Raw genomic sequence first — 16,483 nt, forward strand, 5'->3', positions numbered from 1 at the left:
ATTTACAAACTAAGGTGAGCATACAAGACTAGCAGAATGGTCCTTGTTTTTCTCCAGACTGAATGGATGTGTTAGGGAATTTCAGAACTCAATGGCTCTTATCTGTCTAATCCTTAAGTACAATGCCTCACAGAAATGTCACTGACAAAATCTAGAATAAAAGACTAGGAAGTCACCCAACATATCAACATGGACTAAATACCCAACTTTGAAAAGCTGTATTTACTGCAGCACATATAACGCAACATAGAAATTCCCAGTACATGTGGAATTCTATTCTGACAGATAATGTTAACTTACTTGTTACAATCCCTGCCAAAGCTAACACGAACTGATTTTCATCAGAATCCAAATCCTGCTGTTTCATGTCTTCACTTAGTGACTTCACAAAGCTCTCCATGGTCTGTGCAGTCATTGTGAAAAACTTTACTACTTTACTCTGCAAGTGTAGAGAAAAAAACCATGATATGCACTACAGCAACTATGATTATTAGATACTACAGTAAACCTGGACAATTTTCAAAATTACAAAATTACTAAAGCATTCAGTAACTTCAAACCCCAACAGAAAATAGCAGGTATACGCTATGTGACATGTCTGATCCCCTATTGTTTGAAACAGTTACCTCAGAAGAAAATGGAAAATAATGCTACATTTTATAAAACTAAGCCATTGTGTATTTACCTCCTAAACCCACAATAATATGTATCAAACAGCAGAATTAAAGCATATTTTCAGAAGTGAGGATATTATCTCATTGCTTTGCTGCACCAGGTGTTTCACATTTACCTGAACTACTACAGCAGCTTTTGTTGAAACCTCATCCAGCTGTAGACTGCAGAGCAGCCTGACATAGTGATTTGACATGAATTTCCTATGAAAACCAATGAAACACCCAGAAAAAAAGCAGAACTTGATTGGATCCTAACAGGATTCATTAACTGCTCAATACAGGATGGAGAACAATGGACTAGGTAGAATGTCTTTAGAAAACAGAGGTCTCTCCTGGGTCACTGGTTGAATTTAAGTTGGCAATGCCACATGAGGATGATCATCACACCAGAGCATATAAACAGGAGTACAGCCCATAATTATGTTATTTTCCCCCCAGCTCGAATACTGCTCTATTTGGGGTATCTTGGTTGAAGAAGCAGCCACCTGGTACAAAGCTCAGGGCAGGTCAAAGAGCCTGGTGAGAGTTGCAGACAGAGCCCACAAAGAAAGATGGCGGGAACTGTTTCTGTTTAATTATGATCTGTAAAACATGTCTGGAACATCATTTCACACAGAGGATGCTGGTTTTCATAACAAAAATAGTGTAGTGGCGAGCCCATAATGCCAGGTTTCCCAGTGTCTTTAATAGTTTTGCCAGTTGCTTCACGAAGCAGCTGAAACTTCGAGCCATTCCCAGCAGCAACCTAATGGAACAGCCCAAGAAATGCCTGAAGTTTTATTAATTTCTCAAAGTGACTGAAAATTTTAATATTTGTCAAAAGTACTGCTTTCAAAAGATGCGCAAACCTATCCATAATATCTATTTATTCCTCCACTGCAGCACATTCACCACATGAAAGATGTACAGTTCCTGCGGGGTGACTCCAGCAACAGGACATATAAAGCAGGGTCAGCCAATACTCAGTATCTTCACAAATGATACTGTGGTCCCAGAATAACAAGAATGAAGGAATTGTGGGGAAAGAGGATGGAAAAAAGTGCACTTCTGCACATATTGGATGCACTTTTTATACTTACATGGACACCACACCTCAAAGATGGCAATTTTAACATAAGCAGTGCATAGCTCAAGCAGCAGAGGGTGTGACAGAAAATGAAGAGAGCCTCCTGTAGCAGACTAGTATAAACCATTACAAAAATATGTATTCACACGGGAATACAGTAAGAATACTAAACAAACCAAGTAGTTGGTATGTGGCTCAGAAAACAAGCAAAATCTTCCATTTGCCAGTCTCCTGAGGTGCCACTGATGTCCTCTCTCCTGAACCTTCTTTCCAAATAACCATTTATTAACTAACAGCGAGGTCTGAGGAACTTCAGAGGAGACCAATCAGGTTTATAAATAGTAAACATTACATACTCTGTGCAGTCTCTTACTAGCTTGACAGTATTTTCAAGGGACTGAAGAATGTCTCACCCACAGACACTGAGATAAGGACAGTTCCGAGAGCAGCCATTAAGGTGCTTGAGCTCAGATAGTGCAATGAACCCTGCACTGTCCAAGCAACTCCTGCGCTGAAACATCAGTTAATGTGCAAAACTGCTGCCATAAAATATAAAGCAGTTTGTCACCGTAACAGATAACTGAAGTAGCAGACCACCTCGTAGCATTCAAAATTTCTCAAGTTGAAGCAAGCCTTGATGTCATTCTGAAATCAAACCTTCGGTTTGTGTTCCCGTGTGAGAGCCCTGTCACATGAATATCGGATTGAAGCTTTTTGAAAAGACATCTAAAAGAATCTCATGGGAATTAATTCTTTTTTGGCACATGCAGGTAGGCACCTTTGCAAACTCTCTCATGCTGCTTCTCTGGATGTTTCTTCCATTTCTCTCCAGAAATGCTACGCAGAAATGCAGAAACAACAACACTAGGCAACTCTCCCCCACTGCCTTGAAAACTACTTGTGTTACATTTCAAGTTTGCTGCTTGAATTTTGACTTTCCCAACCTGCATGGACACAAATGGCATTGGTCCCAAACATCATTTCAGTCAATCTGCATTACAGAATTGTATGAAGGTCCTACATGCAAAGACTGAAAAAAGCTTGAGCATTGTCCTCCAAGGCATGAAATGATTTTGAATTAATGCAACCCTCCCCACCCCACATATTTAAATGAGAAACAGTTTCAAAAGATTCTTTATGTTCTTATACATTTCTGTACTTCAAAGCACCTTCTCAGGGGAAGGGGGAAGATGCTACAAGCTGTACAACTTGCCCAAAAAGAACCCAAACCAAAAATTTTGTATGACAAATCTCCATCATCTTTTAATAACCTGACTCATTGCCAGTTGTAATCTGTGGTTGATGCAATGCCATACTATCTGATTATGTTTTTCCTAGTAGTCTTGTTGCAAACCCAGGCACATTTCTTACCGTGTTATGTGCACCATCACAAGAAAATTATGCCCAAAAACGTTCCTATGACCTTCACCAGAAGTCTGGTATTTCAATCAGCTCTACTGATTGCTGGGAATGACTATAGTAGAAGTATTCTGCTTTTGAAGCAAACCTAGAAACAAAAGCATTGCATCTTCACAGCTGGGTTTTTTACCCTCATACAAATCATCAGGTAACTTTTGTTTCTACCTAATTCTACTTAATTTTGATACTTATGACTGCTTTCAACAAGGCTTCTGCTAATTTAACCCTCATCTTGTAGAAACATAGTCATTTTCATCACTACTAGTGTTTTGTTTGTGGGAAACATACCATTTCAATACTGTTTCACAAGTCAAACAACAGCTAGTCACTAAATATTGTTGACTCTTACAGTTATAAACTGTTCTGAAAATACAGAATGGAATTTAATACTGGTTTTGTTGCTATGTGGGAGCTTTGTGGTACCCACCTGCTCCCCCCCCCCCCTTTTTTTTTTAACTGCTTCATACAGTGTTTTTACAGGTTTTTGTTTCCTTAGTAACTGCTGCTGCTTGGATCTTGAATCATCAGTTGTCAGCAAAAGGCATCACTGTAAAGCTTTCTAATCTCCAATATAAAGTTACAATTGTATTTTGGTGCACCCAAACTGGAAAACCTCTTACACACACACTAGTTTACCACTTACTATAATGAACTAATCCTATTCACTCAGCTGTTCATCATGCTGCTGAAAAATCAAGACAGAAGAAACCATGGCATCGTTCACTCAGATTAAATACAATTCCCTCTCATGTTGGCTGTGACAACACTGAAAATCCTGTTTTTATCAGGCCTGTTCCTCTGTTCCCTCCTAATTCCATCAGCTGCACTTGGCAGTGAAACTGTGTTAGTTGTAGTATTACTGTTAACTGTTGTTGTTTTGTTTCAAATAAGCTACCTGTCCACATTTAACACTGAAAATTTAATAAGATTCACTAGCAGCTAGGCTGTCTAAATTTCCAAGAGTCATACAAGTATTATGCTAGCACAGAGATTTAAAGAAGTTGAGAATTGATGAATCTGTCTTCCTTCCATACAAATAGCTCCTCCAAGCTCTCTACAGGCATGGGAACTGGTGCACATGCCCAAGAATTATTTTCTTCTTCTGTTGACTTTTAAAGACATTTACATTGCGCTAGCTGTAGCCTTGCTTCCAGTTCAACTGTGTGTGGTGGAAAACTGATATTCCTTGTTTGGTAACATAAGAATTACTTACTGCATTTATTCCCAACCTTCTTTGTAACACTTTATAGTTCCAGCACTTCTTAACTGAGAACGGACGGTTCCCAAAGAATACACGATTCAGAAAACATTTCTGCTGTCCAGTCAGTTTCTGAAATATATCCTTAAAGCATGTTACAGAGCAAGGTCCTTATTTTAAAGGCCTAACAGAATTACCACCAGTAAGTATTCACCTGCCATACTTACTCCTCCTAGAATGCTTTTAACAGCTTCCTCATTGCCAGATACACCCCACAACAACGTGCACACAGCTGCACCCATTTCTGTGCAATACTCTGCTTGCTGCAGAAGCTGTTGCTTGGCCTCATTCAGCTGCTGGCGGAGGTCTAGTTTCTCCTGAAATAGCATAAGGAAATTTTGGTTGCACGTTGAATTAGCCAAAGCAAGTTTCTAGGCTAAGGGACAGAACAAGAAACAACATCACAGCCACGTATGAAATGGAGGGAAGGGGTGGGGTGGGGTCACAAACTCAGAGCAGTTGCAGATACATACTTTGTCTCCCGAGCTACATTTAAGTAGTATGTTGTGGAGGCTGACAGTAACCAGAAGCCTGTCCACAAGGTCAGACCACGTGAGCCACCGAGACTGAATGGCACCTAGAGAAGTCTGATAGGGGAGTCTACTTCTCCTAAGCAAACAGCTATGTGTCTCTTTGAGAGACAACGGATTTCAGTATCAGAGGTCAGCCTTTCCAGACACCTTACAAAAGATACTGGAAACATCTTACAGAAAGGAAGGGTCATTCTGTTTTTCCAGACAGACTTCTGCCTTCACCAGCATGGTAGAGTTGCTGCATATCTAGGATAAATACCATTGTCTCTTTCAGCTTTTTTCTATTGGCACATTCCTGATCACCAGTGGCAAAGTAAAACAGAGTCCCTGGAAAAACACAGCTAAAGTTTGAAGTTTGGAGGGCCTTTCATACCAAGAAAGCCCAGGCACCATTACGTATCCATCACTTGAGTGAGCTGCTCAGTGATCCTTGCCACAAAGCATGAGAGAACAGAGCTATCCATCATGACCAGGACACGATTTCAATTCACCTGTACTTTTTCCCAATCACATGGGAAGTTGGCCAGAAGACTATCGTGAGATTAGGTATGATTCTAGGCCTCGCTGGCTTTCTACCAATTGCCACAGGGGTAGCGAAGCTGCTGCACTTCTCAGCTTAGAGCTAGTGCAGACAGTGAGATCAAGGCAGAGACACCACAGCCTGTGGTCTCTCCGCGTGGGTCGGGGCTCCCTGCTAACTCTGAGTGGGGTGGAATTAGACAGTGCTGCAGGAAAAGCTAAAGGCCAGTCAAGAAAAATTATGCTAACTCAAGTATTAAAAGAGAACAAGAGAGAATCACAGATCACAATGTCAAAAGAACAGAAGGATCTTACTCTGCCCATTTTTGTGGGCATGGGGGTTTCAGATTCACTGCTAAAAGTGCCCTCCACAGCCCAGCCTCCCCTGGGTACTTAGCTATGAGGATGAAGTATGTGGAAATGAGAAGGAATCTTTTCCATGTCAATTCTAAAAGCAAGTAAACAGAACAAAACTTCCAATCATGTATTGCCATCAAGATTTTTAAATAAAAATCTTGTCATTTTTGGGGTTCACCTCAATGGTTTGTGTTGAGGGTTTGGAAAGAACAGAAACACAAACTCATCTGAAAATGTACATAACATATCAACCAGTACAAAGCTGCTTGTACTCTGTCATCAATTACTTACCTAGCCTCCTGGATCACATCTGACAGCCTGATTTGCATTGCTTTATCATGCTGCTAATGGAACACACAGGCTAGGATTTGTAAAGTTCAAATTAAATTTATCAAGCAGATTTCTGTGCATATTTACTCTCTGGAGTGTCTTTCACCTTACAGTTTAATACAGACAAAAGACTGACATTTGCTGCTGATTCCCTATGAATAGAAGTCCCAGGAAAAGTCTCTTATTTCTTAATACTTCAATCATTTTTAAGCAAGTTAGCCAAATTTTCTCTTTTACATAGCTCACTGCCAGACCTATCAGCTTTTCTGCCAACATGTGCATCAACAAAATGTTCACAGGCATCTTTCTGTCTGACCCCTACATTGTCCCTGTCTTTCTTTACCACACTGTCCTTGTACTAAAATACACATTTTCCTATGAAATTTTCTTTGCGTTTTGATGCCAATACTGCATAGTAAGATACAAAACTCTGTAACACCAAAGCTAGATCCCCCAACAAGGATGCAAAGCCAGCACAAGAAATGCCAGAATTTTTTAATAGATCAAAAGCAACATCAGAACAAAGGTACGAAGCAAGAAAAACAAAACAGTACATTCAAGAGCCAGGAAAATAAACTGAGCCTTCAAAAGCAAATAACCTAGCTGGAAGCAACACTCCTGAGAGTTCACATCATGAAGCAATCACTGTGCTACGCAACACCACCATCTTCAGGAAAGGGTCAAGGCACAAGAATACAGCAGTGCTTAAGTACAGAACTATAAGAAGACAAAGACAACATTAGGCAAGAATAACGTGCACTTCAAGTTTTGCTCAGGTTCAGAAAGCACAGCAATTCCCTAATCAGTAATACAGCACTGCACAGAAATGTTGGAACGCAAAATGTTGATTTGTGATACCCTAAGAAAAGGGCACTGCTCAACCAGAAAATGCATTTATTTTATGTTTGTTTCAGTGAATTGTTCCCTTTTCCTTCAGAAAATGAATATGTAGTAAATAATTCAGAAACTATACACAAGGCTGACCATACCAGAATAGTAACCAAATGAACAACACCATGCAGAGTGATTAACGGGAACAAAAATTACACATATATGTATGTACACCATTTTCTTTTACCCTGAAGAGCTAAACAATTTCACAACAAACATATGCACAATCCACTCAGACAAATATACCTTTGTGGCATAACAGAAGCCATTTAGACAACCAGTGTACGCTGCACAACAGCAATGATACAAAGAGAACACCTTTGATCAGGAACACCAAGATAACAACTACTTTTAGTAAACTATCCATGCTTTAAGTAAAACTTCCACCCAAAAGAAATCACAAACCTAAACCACCTGCCATTTATTTTGTAATATTAAAAAGAATAAAGGGTGGGACCCACTTTATTAATATCTAAAGCAGCAACACTAAATCTTACAGAGATTTTATCTAGATGCTTATACAACCAAACGCCTGGGTGCACAGCGAAACAAACCACATAGCTATTGCAGTTTGGCAATAGGTATCACAGAAGACACTTATTTTGAAGTAGGGAATATTCAGAAGACAACTATGTCATCACACTTCATGTTCATACCAGACTTCATTCCAGAATGACTTGTCCATGCAGATATGCCCTAAAACTGCATGTTTGAACTCTTAATTTATTCCCTTTAATAAATGAAATAGTTTCTGTAGATTCATCTCTCTGTGCAATCCCAAGGCCAGCAGATACTAACTCTAGAACCCCAACAAAGTGAGCTTCTGCTGCCTACTGAAGACAGTGATCAGCTCCAAGGGAATGAACTTTTGCAGCAAATAATCACAACTGATTCTCACACCTCTCAGAAATTAAGCTGCTAGACCAGGGGTCCTCAAACTACAGCCCGTGGACTGGATATGGCCCCCCAGGGTCCTCAATCCAGGCCCCCGTATTTACAGAACCCCCCTGCCCCACCAGGGGTTGGGGGGGGGGGGGAAACCAAGCAGCTGCAGATGACTGCCTGCCACTGCATCCGCGTGACAGCCCCCTGTTTAAAAAGTTTGAGGACCCCTGCACTAGACTGTGTGGTCCTATTTGAACCCCAACAACTTCACAGAAGACCCACAGTCTGAGAAGTCATGGCCTTTGCTATTCCTTCATTGTCAAGAACCTCCCCTCTCATAATCACTAAATATAATATTGACAGAGCAAAAGGAGCCCTGTAAGTGTTCTTTGACTCACAGCTGTACATGGCAATTGAATCAACAGGTGCATTGAGAAAGACTATTACAATTAAACAAAGGTACACAGCTTAGAGCATGCCAAGAGAGGTCAGTTTCATTTTGTACATTATTTTCTATTGTCCTCTTTGAAAATACATTATAATTACATTAAATTCAAAATAACTGATTCTGCAGAGAACCTTTTGATGCCAGTTACACCACAATCTTCCCAAACATCCAATGTTTTACTTGAACATGTTAATATAAACAAAATGCTAATGGTTCATCTTTAACTTTACACACACTAAAACCAACCGTGCCAAGAAGCCCGTAATGCAACCCCATACAACCTCACCTCATACAGTATGGAAGTTAATAAAGATCTGTACAGTTATGCAAGAGTTATGTACCTAAGTGGGAGACCCACTGTCATTTGGTACCTCTGTACACACTGAATACTTCTTGGTACTGCCTCATATTCTGTCTAATCATAATATTGACTCTTTTGCTCCAGAAATATCAAGGGCAAAAACCCATCAGTTATGAACTTATAGGCAAGTGATTTACCCACCATGTGATTGTATGAATAGAAATCCCAGATTGTTTCTCAGGCTGAGGATGTATTTCATGATGTGAACATGAGAAACTGATCATTACTGCTTTTGTTCTTAAAGCGCAAGTACATATATACACCAATACTCTGACAGCAAATCTACCTTCTTCTCTCTCATGCAATCTGCCTGGGCTGTTTCCAGACGGGCTCTGAAGTGTTCACAATCCATTTTCAGCTGCTCTATTTCCTCCTCCTTTTTCTCCATGGCTGTGATAGGATAAATCAGGTAAACAAAGTAGTAAGTTACGACCCATGGGCTTGCACTAAAGGAAAAAAGAATCCACTAAGTGCAACTTTAATGAGGTGCTTTAACTATTTGCTTGTGTTAGATCACCTCCTCGTGGCTAAACTGCTATCTCGCAATTTGCCGCATTTCAACAGTTCTACAAAACTAAACGAACATGATGTTTCTGATTTGTAACAGGGAAAGACAGAAAGTATCACATCTAGCTGTTAAATACTGTGTGCCGATATAATACTATTCTGGAACTAAGCTCTGGACCCTCAGGAATTTTTATAAATTTACTCAATTTTCTACTTTTTTTTGTTTGTTTTCATGATGGTTTTCATGTGTAGTGTGTTTGAAATTCTGTTAGTGAAAAATCTAAGAAAAAGAACACCAAGATCAGTCAAGACTGTTTCAATATACAATGTACAATTTGTACGATTAGCAAGAATGAAACGCAACTACTCCAAGCATTTTAAATTAATGAAGTATTGTAAAACATTATGAACTATTTAAACAGTCAGCGACAAGCAAATTTTACAAGTACCTTTAAAAAATTATCTCTGATGTTATGAGAAATATATCCCAATTTAGACACTTTATTTTAGTAAGTGGAAATCGAGCTAAAAGAATTATATTTCACTACCATAATGTCTGTTTCAAAAAAATTGACTTTGAAGGATATTTTTAACAATTGTTGTGTATTGTATTTTACTTTATAAACTACGGTTCTGGATGCTTGGTATTTATACTGAAAAAAAGAAACATATTTAAGTAATTCCAAACAGTAATGTCCAAACAGCCTCCACTGTAATTTTGCTTAGCTTAAAAAACAAGTTACACCCCACTTTGAGCACCATACGCTTCATCATGAGAGTACAGTTGGTGGCTTAACAGACTTCAAATACTTCCCCTTACATGTGGTCAGTATTTTTGAATGTATTTACCAAAAGGCATATAAAATTCAATGATAAAAAGATAACAGTTTAAAAAACCAGCCCCTATTATCCAAAGAGCTTGAGTACTGGCATTTTATTTAGTAATTCTACGTTATTTTGAAAGGTATTTATTTCTGTTTCTGTCCTAATTGACAAAATGTTATAATATCAAATATCTAGACATTGCTTTGAGTAACAGGTATTTAAAAAAAAATAAAATAATCTAGCCACAAACACAAATAGCTTGTCTAAAGAGGTGGAACATATTTCCACCTAGCCCTTGTGTGATTATAAGCCATCAACACTAAGACTTTTCAACAGAAACCAAGGTGACAAGGCAAAGGTGCACTCCTAGGAGACATCTACATGCCAGGGCATGCTCTCTAAGCATTCATTTCTTTTTAACCTGCAATCCAAAGAAAAAGGATTAAGAAGAGAGATGGATTCATTGAGGTTTTGAGGAATAACTCTGATCAGTGGTAAGAAACTTCCTTTCCTTCCCTCATGTAAAGAAAATTCAGTCCCATGCACCTTCCACTATCTGTCTGTGATCTTAAGTACTCAACAGAAAAACATCTTGAGCATGAGTAGTGTATGCTTTGCTTATCAACAGCAGACCAAGAACCTCCTTATCCTTGCCAGGTAAGTACATACAATGAAAATCTCTCTCACTGCAAGGAAACAAGCTGTCCTGAATGAGAAGAATCCCTTCCAGCCTTTGAGAGGATGGATCCGCCCTGAATCCAACATTAGCATATACAGTGGACACACAAAGATACAACATCCTTCACTGGCAGACTTCAAAGGTCCAGGAACCAAAACTGAGCCAGAAGAAGGGGAATAATACTAACTGAGTGTTAACACAGTGCTACCTGTAATTTTTTTTTTTTAAGTCCTCCAGATAAAAGGAGGATGTGTCAACATCCTCTAGGGCATCACAATGTCACAATGTTTTATGTTGGGGGGGTTGGGGGGTGGGAAGTAGTACTGGAAGCTGCTGAAGAGAGACCTACTTCTGGCTGTGCCTCATTCATGGAAACTCCCCCTTTTGCACCCACAGTCAGGTCTCCCAGCTGTGCATGCCTTTGCTCTGAAGAGAGTTCAAGGTTGCATGCACCAGTTCTGACATTTGACAGCCTCTTGACACATAGCATCAGAATGAGCAGCAGACATTTTGCTGACACCAAAGACCACAGCTGTGCTGCTCAGTGCTGCACACCGTGGTCCTGAGCAGCATACAGGGAAGTCTGACAGGTTCTCCCACTGGCTTCAAGTCCCAGCCCCTGGTAAGAAGCTCCTTCGCTCTCGACACTAAAATCTTGAGGCTCAAATTGTCTACCTCCAAGTGAAGAAGCAGTTTTCACTATCAACTTGGATGAGCGAAAAAATATGAGATAGCATCCTTATACAAATAAGAAATACTTAACTTTACCACTGCAGCGATACAACACTCTGGGAAGTGGCATTGGCTCCCGAGATACACAGCAGACTCAAAACCAGAACAAGGCATTGGGCACAACAAAAGGAGGCCCACGTTTCAGGCGTGAGGTGGACTCATTCTCATCAATGCTACAGGTCACATCAGGAGATTTTCTGGACCAGAGATCTCATCTCAAAACTCTGGGAGGTGGAGAACTGAGTACAGTTACGATGAATGCCAACAAGTGTTGGAATTCCAATTCTACTGATCCAAATGCTAGATCAATGTCAAATGCAATTCTTAACATTTCAACAGTGGACAGCGTTCCACTAAACATACACAGAATAATACAAAAAAATTGTTTTAGCTTTTTTTCTACGATTCCTGGAGTCAATTGCTCCTCCTAAGAAGGGCAGAAAGAACAAAAGAGACCTTTCTTTTTGAAATGAACAATTACCCTGGCAAAAGCCTTAGTGAAGACCCTGGCACCAGCCCAAAATGTAGGTGTTGGCTGCATTGACTATTGCTAGCTCAGATGGGATGCCCCCACAGCAAATACATGTCTACATCAATAGGATAACCAAGTGAAACACACAATTCTCAAAGTTATTTGAGACTCCATCAGTCTCACAACTGAATGGGCCAGAGCTGTTGAATGCCTCGGACTGTAAACTGAACTGCTTGAGGAGCACGAAAACCTGCTAACCACTTTGTGTTTATAATACTTAGGAAACTGCAATAGCTGATGAATGTCTAGAGATATACAAATCGCTCATTAGGCTTCTGTAAGAACAATGTCAAAAAAACATCTCTAGTAGCTACCAGGACTCCTCGAAGTTTCACAGGCCAACACTAAGAGACTGTACTTTATGAACAGCAGCAGAGAGCTCACCATTTTGAGACTGAAGCCTGCCTGCATCCCTGTGATGTCCAACCTTTTGTGAACTGTATGCTCCAAGGCCTCATCACAGTCTGCCTTATTGCATGCTGCAAAGGTAGGAGCAGATGGGAGCAGCAAAACATCACCACTTGATTTGTCTGTGGTGTTGGGGCAAACAATGGCAGAAGCCTGAATAAATATTCAGATGACCTCATTAACTGCAAGAGAAATCTCCACTGCGGAGATATACTCAAGAGAGTTCAAAGACTGACTCAGCTTCAGGTAGTCCTCCAAAGGACCCAGAGAATGCTGACCAGCCAGTAGAACATTTGAAGGGAAGTCTTACAATCCCCATGTTGATGCCGTGAACCTGCTGCTGAAAGGCCCTGACAGCATCTTCTTGATGCCTGGCACAAGAAGCGTAGTAAGGATCATTGAGAGAAATCCTGAGGCTGAGCACTGACAAAAGCAGGCAAAAGAAGGATCTGACTGCTTGAGGATCCTGAACACTTAATGCAACTCGAAACAGTCCTTGATGCCTTGCAATAGCATAAAGAAAACATTTCCAGATCCCACATCAATGACTTCTTGTACAGAGATGACATCTCACCTGGCAGCAGGAGAGGTGGTGGTACAGTCTTCTCATCTGTTAGAATTTGATGGCATCTTTCCAAAGAGTGGTTCACTGAGGCAGCTGGAAGCTCTGCCCCAATATCGGGGACAGACCTTGAAGCTCTTACCCTTTCTTAGCTAGCTGTTGCAAATCAGTTTGCAGTTAATCACTTGATATTCTAGAAGAGATACTCTACAATCTGTCTCAGTGCTTGTCTCATGTCTTTTCAGATGAAACCAGTTCCTAGTAGAACAGATTAATTGTAGTGCTGCATGTAAGCTACAGGCTAGGGATGGAGCTGACTCAGATTTGGTCCTAATGGCATGTTGGGAGTGGTACAGTTGTTGTAAAAATAAGGCATGGAGAATCGTAAGACTGAAAAACAGGGGAGAGCAGTAAAAAGACCTTTATAACAGAGAGCCTTCAGCTCTTTTTTTTATTATTATTCTGAAATATTTATGGCAATAAAAGCATACAAGCTAAAAAACAAGACAGGCTAAATACAATGATATTACCTCTTCCTTCAAATCTAACTTTTTATCCACAGCTATTCACCATGTTTTTTTGCTGTACATCTAAAGTGACATTTTGAAAAAACAGAATGGTTTTGTCTTTTCTCAAAGAGGAATCACTTTTTTCCTGATACAGCTTCCCTTATTGCCTGAACTAAATATATTTTTATCCACAGTAAAATATTTTTAAAGATTAATTTGACATGTCTGATTATTTCTTTGGCAGTTTGTAATTTTCCTCATTACAAACACATTAATTTACTGAAGCAGTCACTGGACATCATACTTTAATATGGAATACCTCCACAAACTCTACAGTTGTTGGCAGAAACTTTAAGAGCTTGTAATAAAGTACTACTCACTTGATTCAATAGCTTCCAGTTTCTGGAACGTCCCCAGGATATCCTCATTTACTATTTTCGGTAAGAAATCCCGCAATTGCATAACCTCAGTTGTCAGCCTTTCCAAATCCCTCCTTCTAACTTTAACAAACTCCTCTTTGGTCTCAGCCTTCTGAAATTAAAAAACAAACAAACCAACAACCAAGCAAAGCCACTGTTACAGCCTTTACAATGCTTTTCTGCTTGAATCTCTTCTCTCAGACAAAAATATTCCTTTGCATTACATCATTTCAGAAATTCATGGCCTTTTTAAAAGAGAACTATCCAGTAGTAACTAAACTCAGAAGTCTCCGAGATGGACTCTGACTGTAATCTAATTTTTGCCTAAAGCAGATCATACTACCTCTCTGCATCTGTTTCTTCACTGAAAATATGTGCAATGTATCTCAGAATGTTGTAAAAATTAACATTCACATTTTAAAATGTGAGCAGCTATGTATATGCCAAGCTACTGCTTCAAGACTGTTGTAAAGGATACAATAGCTCAGTTTTTAATTAACTCATGTATTTGCAACATCCTCAGTCACCTTACTAAACTACAACAGCTCTTTTAGATGAAACTATTTTTTCAAAGGAATTAATATTTGCAACTATTTGCAACCCCATACCACTTAAAAGCAATTTAATCCTGAGTTAAGACAAAAAATGTTCATTAGTTGACTCTTCTGCCAAGCTGTTGGCATAAAATAACTTTAATTCCACAGTCCAAGAGAATGTACATTAATTCTAAAATTATAGAGAAATTTAACAAAAATCTCCTAACTCCAATTTCTCAAGTATGTACATGCGCACACTGCTGTACCTTAAAAAGGTCACCATATACACACAGACATAAAGGTTTAACAACCTTCGCCTAAAACATTAATCATCTAATATGCTTTTCACAAAGCAGAATTATAACATATCTTAGCACTGTTTTGCACTGCATTGAAAATTGTGCAGAAAAAAAAAAGATCCTTTATGTATTACACCTTGTTCCATATGGAAGAAGTCTCTTGTGTTACACAGTACCTATCTCTTCAAAATACAAAACATGCTAACCCCAAAGTCAAATCCAGCTGCCCAAGACAAATGGAAGTCATTACTGCTGGTACAGGCAATGCTATTCTGGCATTTCTATCCTTTTCAACAATTCTTTCTGCTTCCCTACTTCTCAAGGTTAAACATCTCCTCTCAGTTTTGCTTCCTACTCTGTTTCTTTTCCAGATCTTATTCAAACCCACACTAGTTGTAGGGACGAGACAGAACAGGCCAATTCCAGCTTTCCTGGTTCAGAGGCATCAGAGCTGCAATAAAGGTATGGAAGAAAGATTTTGCTTTTAACTTGAGTTGTATGCTCTAAGCTGCATTTAGGAAGTACTTATGACAAAGTTTGCATGGCCAAGTACCACCACATTACATGATTCAAGAAAAATACAATTCATTCAGGTCTCAAGAAGTATGGAATAAAGGCGAGGCAAAAGGCTTCTAGAAGAATACCATCTGCAGGTCAGCAAACAGGAAGGACCGAGAGACAACCCAGTACTGCTCAAAATCATGGAGCATAATTTGGTACAGGCATAAAAATAGCTCTATTCAGTAGCAGAAGCTCAATTCAAATACAGTACTGTAGTACTGGGATTGAGCTATGAAATACACAACGGGGAGAAAATTCTCATTTGTAGTTCCCACTGTGAACACAGATCTTTGGAATACTACAGCTCCAACAGACAAGTTTTATTTTCTCAGCTGAAGTAGCTACTCAACACCTTCCGCCCACTACAAGAGTATGTTAAAAGCAAATACAGGCAAAGGTGAATAGTAGCTTTCTGTCCAGCCCCTTACAGAAATTGCAAGTGACTGGATGTAGGAAATTTGACTTTGGTCCTCACAGACCTCTTGCACCACAGTCAAGTTCTTTGGTTATGCACCTTACCTCACAACCTGCACGATTCGAATCCCCCTTCCCTGCCTGACAGGGGCTGAACAGGGCAGATACCAGCCGGTGAAGAACACCCAGCAAAGAATCACCACCAGCCCTTCCTCCGCTTCCCAGCCCCCGGTGTCCCCTGCACTCCTCTACACAGTTCCCACCACGCTCCCTGCTCACAAGGGTAAGGGTCCCTCACCCACAGGCGCCTTACAAGCCAACACTGCAGGCAGGAGCACGCCGGAGCTGTCACCACAGCCCCGGACAACGAGGCCCTGAGGCCGAGCCCCTGCGCCCCTTGCACGGCCACCTCCCCACCGCCAGCCCTGCCTGACACGGCCCGTTCCCCGCGGAGCTCCACTGCGCAGGCCCCGCCAGCGCCTCCTCAGGGCCCCAGGAGGCCCAGCGGCCAGCGCCGACCACCACACAGGCCCCGCTTGCCCTCTTTCTTCTCCGCCGGGGACCGACCCGCCGCAGCGGGGTCCCCACACGCCGACCCGCGGCCGGGCAGAGCCGCCCACGCTACCTGCGCGTCGCCTGCGAGGCCGGCGTGGCGCCTCATGGCGCCCCCAGCCACCGCCAGCCTCGCGAGGGAGCGCGGGCGGGAAGGGCCCGCCCCTGGCGTCACTGACCCCGTCCCTCACGGCAGCCACACCCTCC

At 40.8% G+C, this 16,483-nt stretch overlaps 1 protein-coding gene across 7 annotated transcripts in view; it reads right to left on the minus strand.

The window, feature by feature from the left end:
• Positions 1-16,429, minus strand: part of LOC121084069 (heat shock transcription factor 2 binding protein) — a 34,092-nt gene extending 17,663 nt beyond the window's left edge. For all 7 annotated transcript variants that reach the window (XR_005826570.1, XR_005826571.1, XR_005826568.1 and 4 more), the window contains exons 1-5: positions 16,350-16,429; positions 13,876-14,026; positions 9,028-9,131; positions 4,585-4,734; positions 301-439 (exon numbers count right to left, since the gene is read on the minus strand). Coding sequence is in view for 2 of the 7 variants with exons in the window: in XM_040585193.1 (XP_040441127.1) it covers positions 301-439; positions 4,585-4,734; positions 9,028-9,131; positions 13,876-14,026; positions 16,350-16,385 (580 nt within the window). In the remaining 5 variants the exon portion in view is untranslated. The remainder of the gene's footprint in view (positions 1-300; positions 440-4,584; positions 4,735-9,027; positions 9,132-13,875; positions 14,027-16,349) is intronic.
• Positions 16,430-16,483: the final 54 nt, after the last annotated feature.

The sequence above is a fragment of the Falco naumanni genome, chromosome 2 (assembly GCF_017639655.2).
Source record: "Falco naumanni isolate bFalNau1 chromosome 2, bFalNau1.pat, whole genome shotgun sequence".
In the NCBI taxonomy this organism is placed as follows: Eukaryota; Metazoa; Chordata; class Aves; order Falconiformes; family Falconidae; genus Falco; species Falco naumanni.